Source organism: Cryptotermes secundus, unplaced genomic scaffold (genome assembly GCF_002891405.2).
Source record: "Cryptotermes secundus unplaced genomic scaffold, Csec_1.0 scaffold1894, whole genome shotgun sequence".
In the NCBI taxonomy this organism is placed as follows: Eukaryota; Metazoa; Arthropoda; class Insecta; order Blattodea; family Kalotermitidae; genus Cryptotermes; species Cryptotermes secundus.
Window position 1 is genome coordinate 89,544 of NW_019718027.1, and position 9,791 is coordinate 99,334.

A 9,791-nucleotide genomic window follows, 5' to 3' on the forward strand; every position below is an offset into this window, starting at 1 on the left:
ACATTCTCTGGAGTTTTCGCAGTGGGAGGACGGCCCGATTTTGGATCGTTCCCGACGTTTTTCCTACCCTCCATAAACTTCTTAAACCACTCGAAAACTTGCGTGCGAGATAGACACTGATCACCATATACTTCTGTCAACAAATTGTAAGTTTCAGTGGCAGATTTTCCAAGTTTTGTGAGGAATTTGATGTTAGCACGTTGTTCTGCATTAGCACTCAGCATTATTCCGACGGAGCTCAGAAACACGATCCGCTTCTAACAATGGTCGCGGCCAGACTAACCGATGCACGTGAATGAAACTTTGTGTGACGGTAGAGGGAAGTCCAAGGGTCAATGCCCTACCCTCCTCTTCGTCAATGACGTGGCCGGAAATGAGTCATAAAAGTAATCCGGGTTCTTTATTGCCACACCTTGTATGCACAATCCTAAATATTTATTTTTAAATATAGTAAAATTCAACATATGCACATTTTTTTGTTATCTTCCCAATGTATATACAGGCTTCAACTCCCATGTCATGTAACTGAATCTCGCCTTTGTGTAATACTCCTTGAAGCAACCAAGAAAGCACACTGCCTTTCAGTTTCATCATCTTCCAAACGTCTCATTGCCATTGTATGATAAAATGAAACTACATAATTCAAATTCACTATGAACTCACAGAAAACCGAATGCACTCTGTATCTTAACTGTGGTGCAGCATTTGGATGCAACCATAAAAAGGGCAATATTCTCTTGCAGCTGCAAAGGCAGGGCTTGGCACTGAAGCAGGGAACCATGAGTATTTCCTGTAGCCTTTTTTGAAAGGCAGTGTTTTTACTTTTCTATCCTTTAGTCAAAGGCTGAATATCTGAAGAGTGCAACAAAGATGTGAAACTTACCAGCAGAGAACCAAATTACTTTATTGCTTCCAACTCTTTTATGGCACCAGAAAGTGTGAAAATATTTCAAGTGTTACAAGCAGGAGTGATTTTATAATGCATAACTACTATGTGAAGAAGTGGGAAACTATTTTTACAGTATGCAACAAAATTACAAGAAAAAAATTAAGAATAGTTTATAACTTTCTTCTACACATTTTCAAATCTTACGTTGTAGTATGTGAGTGACACTGTGTTCTTCGCTGATAAAAACAAAGTCAGTTCCATTCATTTATCATAAAAATTGTATTAGATACAGCATTTTCAAATACAGTGCAAGTGCCCTAACAGAAATGGACATTTAAACACAGAGCAACAACAGGCATTTAAACTCTGGCCAGCTCAAGCTATCACCATTTCAAAAGGCCAGCATGTAAAGGTTAACAGTGCAGGAGTTAAGGCAAAAATTTAAAACGCCACGTACATGAGGCCTTGCACATATGGCATAATATAATATAAAGGCCACAGTCCATATAGCCAGAGACTGAATAAAATAGAAGCTAATTTAGAGTAAAATGCTAAGGACAATTATAGATAGTGTAAAATCAATGCTAGTACATAATCCGTTAACCTTTTTAAATCACAGATAAGACAAAGACATACACATGTAGATCCAGTGAATACGGGGGATTGAGATTCAAGCAGACAAAATTTCCTGGATACCAAAGGGGACCTAACAGCAAATAAATTAATATTGACAAGTATTGAGTAAATGAGACAATTATATAGTACCAATATAAAAATGGAACATTCCCATATAATCTAAATATTGATCAGATGAGCTACCAGAGACATGAGGTGATTTCTTGCATTTCATGTAGGGATTGTTCAGTTCAATCTGTGAAACCTTGGCTTTTCTTCAATGTATATTGTGTCCACCTTCATGTGCACATTGGATAAATTTTGATTTTTCAAGTAGACATTGTGTTCCATTGAATTTGCACTCCTTATTGTATACTTGTAAATTTCTGGCTGTTTAGCCAGTGTAACATCTGCAACAGTCATAGCTGTACACACAGTGCTCATCTACTGTGCATCTCTTACAGGCCTGGTTTTAGTCAGTGTCACATGGAGTATATTTAGTTTCGAAAATCATCCTAACCTTGAAGTGGTCATCGGTATGTTAGAATTTTTGGAAATGCCCTTAATATGTGTGGTAATGACTATCCCATGATTTGTTCTATCTGAAAGAAGAGTTTGCTTCTCCCTGGCAACATAATGGAATCAATTAAAATACTTTAAGTCTGCTTGCGGACCACAGGTTGACAAATGTTGGCTTATGGCATTCTTTCTAGTTTGCGCTAATCGAAATGACCACACAATCCAGCCAAATTTGCAGTTCAGGTTTGTGCAGTCAAAAATGTATCAACAAACTGAGCGTGTAGACGGCACTTTAGGCATTCAACATATTTACGTTTTGACATTTGGCAACCTGACTGTACGTAATGCGTGAGAATTGATCCGTGTTGCGATGTATGGGGCTATGTAAATCCGTGGTTGCAATAAGTAGGTGATTCAACGTGGTAGTGTTGCAACTCTTGACACGTGTGGATACTACCACGATGACTACGGTGGTTACGATCGTTGCGATCCATCGCTCGAAAGTAAACCGAAAGGGGGGCGGGGGACGGTGGCAGTTGTCGGATGTTGTCTGTGATTTTTCGTTGCAAATTTTTTTTTTTTTAATTTAAGTTTGTGTTTTTGCAATTAAGGTTAATCAAGTATTACACAAAATGTCGAACAAATTCGATGCGTAAGTTTATTGTAGTATGGTTGTATTACTTTATCCTTGCGGTATGTGGTTGCATAAATGATCTGAGAAGTTGTACCTGTTTGTGTAACGCACATAACCAACCTTTGGTAAGGAAAGGCCTATGGGACCTTTAAACACTACTCACCAAACACACTGCATTTCATTTCTAATGCATAAATATGAACGAGACATTACCTAGTAACTTGCAAGATCTCGTTTTCTCGTATAGTTCTTAGTTTTCCAGATTGTGATCAGGGAAATAAGTTTTTTTTTTTATGTCAGTTGAACTTCATGGCACTTCAGTAAAATGAGAGTGGCAGCATTATTTAATGCTTCAGTGTACGTGCCCAACAAACAGATACTTATTCCTAGTGGTTTATTTTAGCCTGATGTCACAGAGCTGGCTGGTGTAGTGGTAACGTTCCAAACTCTTATGAAGAAGGTACCCGTTTCGAATTTCTGCCAGAATGCCAGGAACCCAGATTGAGGTCTTTTTATATATTTTTCTTTCCTGTTGCTTCTGGAAAATGCTGGACCTGTCTCCATTAGGCTTTGACCTCTTCCTTCCACATCCTCTCCATAATGATCATCAATCCAATCAGGGCTCTGTACTGTACATAACTGACAATGTAAATTAAGTTGACAGAAAGAAGAAATACTGACAGTAGGTAGTCTTTACATGGTCTGACAGTAAAGTTCGCAAAGTCATCGCAGTGAAAGTGCTGCATACCTCATTGCTGAATATCACTGTGGTTGCCTTCAAAGTACTCACTTTGGAAAGCTATGCACTGATGCCAGCACCTAGTCACCTTTCAAAACACTTTGGAACTGTTTTTGTGGAATGGCCTTCAGAGCTGCCATCATATTACTCCTGATGTCATCAATGTCATAAACAAGTGGCATAATAAAAAGCACAAAGACCCCATGTGTCACCATTTGGAGTCTTTACTGGCTGAGGTTGTTCAGCCAAGTCACCCATTTTGTAATCAATCAAAGAGTGTTGGCCACCAAAGACTGAAATGTCAATTTCTGTGTTCTGATTTTTTTCCTCAATACATCTTGTAAGAAAGGCCATAACATTTGTCCAAAAAATGTGTGATCCAGCCATGAATGTATAAGCGCCTGTTTTCGTAATAGCATCGTCCCATTATTGTACAAAAACTTGAAAATATGCATGGCTGAAAGCTAGGTTGGGTGATGTGGGCAATGTAGCTATCCTGCATTGTTACCCATCATTTAATGGAAAGCAAAATCATCTTTTGGTGCAGTAGAAAAAAAAACAGATGGTTTACTTCCCAGGATGAAGCTTCTTGAACATTTGCAGTAATGTTTCTTCTTGAGTATATGACTTTCTTGATACCAGTCAAATCTGTAGAAGATTTTTGAGTGTGTCTGTGGGCCCAAGTTACTGGCAGAACTTTGTGATTTATCTCCAAACTGTCAGTGTAATTTTGTTTAGGTTGAAAAGCAGTGATGACAGTGGTGAAGAGGAAGTCAGTAACAAAGATCTCCAGAAAGCAGAAAAGGAGTCTTTGGTAAGTAGTGTTCCTTTGTTATGAATGTGTTACTGAAATAGTCATATGTGATAGATGACTTGAAGTGTCACTGTGGTTTTTTTTGGGGGGGGGGGAGAATTCCCAAGTTTTTAAAGTACAAGTATTTTTCTTGGATTTGAGGTTCCCACAGCAGTGGCTATGGAGATTTCTGTAATCTTAAATATAATATCATGTAGTTGAGTGAAAGTCAACCAGTAGTTTGGAGGAACATATCGTCTCCCTCTCCAAGGCCAAAGAGTAAGCCAGAAGCTGGTTACAAGCTGAGCCTTATCCATAAAATCCTTTAGATCAGCCTGGTTTCTTGCATGGATTACTCTTCAACCCTGAAAATGGAGGTGGTATGTTACTTTGAAATGTGACGCTTTCTCTGAACTACAGAGCATTACAACCTAGGACACCATATTATATATAAGTACAAAGGAGAGTCAATAAATAGATCACAAATGGAAGTAAAACAGCTGTAATGGATGTATTAGGTTTTCTGTGTGTATCACTAGGTAGCAGCACAGTCCAGCTTCATGACAGTCTAGGTAGCAGATGCACACAGGCATGTTCAGAGGCTGGTTTTGGTAGTCAAAATGGTGACCATTCTCGAGTGTATGACTGAAGAGCAGCATTCTTTTGTGTGTGTTTTGTGGCCAAAAGAACTAAATGCAAAGGATATTAATGAAGAAATGTTTCCTGTTTGTGGTAGGAAGTGTTTGTTGTGTGAAGTGGTTCCACCTTGGTGTCAGATGTTTTACTAGTGATGAAGAGGTTGAAAGAAATGTGTGGAAGTGACTGAAACGACAGTCAAAAGACTTCCATGCTGCGGGTTTCAGTGCACTGGTAAAGTGATGGAACAAATGTATCATGTTGCTGGAGGATATATCAAGAAATACATTTTTTCCAGGTTCTAATATCACATGTTTTATATCCATTTTGACCTGTTTACTGGTTGTCCCTCATACATAGGCAGCACTGGAAGCCATCAGCACATTTATTAAATATTAAAGCAAAGGTATGCATACAAAAAGAGATAATATCTCCAGTTATTGCAGATGTCCAGTCATTATTCCATTGAAACCCCAAGAACATTATACATATTTTCTGTCAGTGCTACACAAGCTTGAATATTCCACTGTGGTAGAAGTGCATGGTGAATGGTCAAATAGTTTTACATGTTGGATAACTTAGGAAGTTTTGTGATAATTTTGAGACATATTGAAATGAAACTAATTAGGAACCATCTAAGATGGGTCATAGGGCTATTTACAGGACGCTGTTATGTGATAGGAGACCTTTTTAAATTTCAATTAACTAACAATCCCACTTGTGTGAGGTGCCTCAGAAAAGATTAAACACCTCACATATCGTATATCATTGTGAAGCTATGGCTTATTTAAGATTTTATCACCTGTGACATTACTTTATGCAACCAGGTGACTAACCAGACGCTCCTTTAAGTGAGGTACTATGCTTCATTTGAAGTGTAGGATTGTACTCGATGCACAATAGATCACTGATTGTCTTGGTGCATGGATGATGGCCCACCCTCCATTCATCCATTCATTCATTCAGATGTTTAATAATTACCTATGTAGGTATATGAAGTGACATACCACTCACTGCTTGTGTTCCAGGCTCCAATAGATGTGCCAGCATGGGAGCATAAGTTGCAGTATGCATATTGCTTATGGTTCAGTCGGCGGTCTCCAGGAAAGCAAGCTTCTCTGCAAAATTATGATCAAAATCTGAAGCTGATAGGACGGTTTGCCTCTGTGGAACAGTTCTGGGCCTTGTATAGTCACCTAGTGAGGCCATCAGATCTACAGAGTCATAGTGATTTCCACCTGTTCAAAATTGGAATCAAACCCATGTGGGAGGTGAGTTTGGCGTTGCCCATTTCTGGCCCACTTTCATCTTATAAGCTGTATGATGTAAAGCACTTTTGAAGGGTACAACCTTCTGGGTTGTAATACTGTGTAATTTTGGAGAGAGCCCATTGTTTTGGAGAAATATTTTGCCTCCATTTTCAGGAGCAAAGAATAAGCCAAGCAAGTAGGCAGGAGAAGCAGGCAGCAAGGTCGGCTCTGAAATACACCGCATTGTAACCCAGAAGGCCATACGTACTCTTCATACTCACTGCTGTGAGAAACATAAATCAAATATAGTGGCTTTCGATAGTACTGGTTGCTTTAACCAGTAAAGTGTTTCTTTTCCATGTTCTTATCTTTCCCTCAGTGGCGCATTAAATTCCCCGGGACATTTAAATTTGTCACTAAGTCCCTTAATTTTATAATTTTTGCTCCCTTCTTTAAAATCAATATCTCAATTATGTTTCTTCTTCATCCTCCTCCATATTCAGCCATATGGTCATTTTAAATTTAACCTTTGCCTAACTCCCTATTTCTGTCCATTCTTTTCTATCTTTAGCCTTCTTTCTCCATTGCCTTACTCCCATATTTCTATACTCATTCACAGCCTCATGCTCTCATCATATTCTCGGTCTCCCAGTGCTTCTTTTCCCAACAGGTCTGTCATCCAGAATTTTTTGTGGTACCCTGCTGCTTTCCATTCTCAAAACATATCCTGGCCATTTTATTCTTCTAGATTTGATGACAGTCACAGTAACTTCTTCTTTTTTTGTACTGTCTCATATATGCAGCATGACTATTATCACCGGACATCTTATCAGTGTGTGACATATGCTGGCAGCTTGCCTATGGTATTGCATCATCCACTAAACAATGAAATTGAATCAGCTGCATTTATTATAAACAAATGGCCATAACTCCTAAACCATAAACGATTTACCAAACCAGGTTGCATTTTTGAGAAGCTTGCATTTAGTAATGCATTTCATTCGCTATATGTCCAGATCCATCTGTGTGCTTCACTGAGCACATGATCAGAGAGTTGCATGATTCCCAGAGTTCTGAGACAGAAGAATATGTTCATGAGTCCGTCAGGACCTGGAGCCAAGAATGACTGCTGGCAAGGGTCATCAGCAGTTTACGTGACCCAACTAGGACAGTCAGAGATATATAGTCATGGGTCCCACAGGGCCCAGAACCAAGAATGACTGTCCACACTGTGTCAAGTCACTAACATGTGACATGCTAGATTGGTTACTGTGCTCTCCTAGGTGCTAGCTGGCTGGTTCATGTATTTTTGTACATGCTAGATTGATCAGTATGCTTTCCTAAATGCTAGGTGGTGTGTTGTTTTGTTAATGACTGATGCTGATAAGTGGATTTGTTCCAGTAGTATGAGGAAAGGGTTTGGGAGACTGGGTACTTGTCAGACAGGGGCTGTATCAGTAAACCAAAGGTGTCCCCAGATATTAGTCAGTGTACGCATATATTGGTTTTCCTGTCTAATGTTCTCCAAGTGATACAGGGACAGTATTTATGACCACTGGCTATGACTGTTTATCAGACATTCTACTGAGGTATGTTCATGTATTTGTGATTGTACTGTCAGCTTTGTTACCAGCTGTGGCTTCACTCTTTTGGTTTAGGATGAAGCAAATCAGAGAGGGGGAAAATTGATATTGCGACTGAGGAAAGGTTTAGCGTCACGTTGTTGGGAGAACCTAGTTCTGGCAATGCTGGGAGAGCAGTTCATGGTTGGAGAAGAGATATGTGGTGCTGTTGTGTCAATTCGATATCAGGTGAGCAAATTCTACACCAGTGGTTCAGTCCTTATAAAGGGGTAGATGAAATGAATTTCATAAATTTTCACAAAGGGTAGAGGCCTAAGAGAGGTTTTGCTAACTTTCACTTGTGCATATTTTTTATACATGGAATAAGTAAAGTTTGTTAAAATGAAAACATCTGTATGTCTTGTCATGTTTAAGTTATGTAACATATAATTTGGGATAAAATTAATTCAGTCCACATCGGTGGACCTTAACTGCCTTGCCTTGTCCTCGTTGGAGGATAATATTGGGATAGCGAGAATTATGATTGTTCGCATGGGAGTCATTGTGTTATAAAGATTTCAGATAGAAGTTTCTTAAACAATGTGAATATGATTTGAGAACTTCCAGTACAGTTGATTGTATCATAGATTGAAACTTCAGAAACAAAACCTATGCTATAACATTTTGAAATATAAAATTAATTGGTTTCACATGTCGACAGAATTTAAGGAAACAAACATCCAGAGCTATTAAAAAGGATCCAAATCACATCACTCAGGAAACTGTGAAACAGTGTACTGGATGGTGGGATTAGAACATGTTAAAAAGTGGCCCTACTACCTGGCAGCTAGGTTATGATTACTGCTGCTGCCCCCAGTAGTGGGCATGGGTGGGGGTGGGTGGTGGTACTGTTGTTATTATATATAGTGCTCTCCTCCCTTTGAGCTTCTGAAACGTGTCTAGATTATTTAATACTCGGTATTATTTGAAATTTTTAATGTTCACAGGAGGATATAATATCTGTTTGGAATAAGACAGCATCAGATTCATCAACAACAGCAAGAATACGGGATACATTCCGAAGAGTTCTTAACTTGCCACCAAATACAGTGCTAGAGTATAAGACTCATAATGACAGCCTGAAGTAAGTGCCATATTTTGGATTTATATTAAATGTTGTAGTTGCTAAGCAACAGCTTTATTATTATATTACTCTATGTCTAGAACATCATTGAGGGCGTATTTTATCATCAGAGTAATGTAGGTTGATACATCATTATGTAGAAACTTATATTTTTTTTATACAGTGGGATCCAGAGATCTCATTGAACACTTAGGTCTGCTTCTGTGAAGGTGCCTACTCATGGCATGACATACTCTCAGATCTATTTTATTTCCACAATACACCATTGCTGCACATCGCCTAATGTTGTGCATCATCTTTGCTCAAGTTACCCACAATATATGCCAACTTCATGATTACATGTGTGATTTCTTTGTTCATTCACAATTGGGACATGTAGATTACTTCCTATATACTACTAATAAAGGTAAAGTTATCACTGTAACATGTCATGGAGGCCCATAGGGTTGAGACATTGAGGCTCCCACATTTTCTGGACATTCGGCTCACAGATGGCGGTGAGGTCATCAGCCCTATAGGCCGGCAGCCCTTTACTTCCAGGAAGATTCCCGGTACTCATTTCTGTTAGAGACTGTCAGCACCCAGGCCATAGTGCGGCTGAATGGATTAGGTCAATTTAAAAATCCAGTGACCTCATCAGGAATCGAAGCCATAACCGCAGTTTATTTCACCTTGGAGCCTTCAACAGTGCGGGAGCATGAGTGCTGTAAAGCTTGTTGTTAGAGTGGAATTCTATTATTTATATTATTATATTATACAAGGTGTGGCAATAAAGAAACCGGATTCATGCTCTAACCCTTTATTAAAAAAAAATCAGACAGTCGAAATGTTATCCCCTTCAATGTAGTCCCCTCCCCGATCCCTACACCGCTCCATGCGAATTTTCCACTGTTGGAAGCAGTGCTGCAGGTCATCTTGTGTTATGCTCTTCAAGAGTTGCGTCGCTTTTGCTTTCACTGCATCCACGGACTCGAACCTGGTCCCTTTCAGCGCAGACTTGATTTTTGGGA

The 9,791-nt window shown here is 39.1% G+C and overlaps 1 protein-coding gene across 1 annotated transcript in view; it reads left to right on the forward strand.

Moving 5' to 3' along the window:
• The first annotated feature begins 2,551 nt into the window (after positions 1–2,551).
• Positions 2,552–9,791, forward strand: part of LOC111863696 (eukaryotic translation initiation factor 4E type 2) — an 11,013-nt gene continuing 3,773 nt past the window's right edge. The window contains exons 1-5 of the mRNA XM_023850277.2: positions 2,552–2,675; positions 4,135–4,210; positions 5,854–6,096; positions 7,734–7,886; positions 8,645–8,781. Of these exons, the coding sequence (XP_023706045.1) occupies positions 2,656–2,675; positions 4,135–4,210; positions 5,854–6,096; positions 7,734–7,886; positions 8,645–8,781 (629 nt within the window). The 5' untranslated portion in view covers positions 2,552–2,655. The remainder of the gene's footprint in view (positions 2,676–4,134; positions 4,211–5,853; positions 6,097–7,733; positions 7,887–8,644; positions 8,782–9,791) is intronic.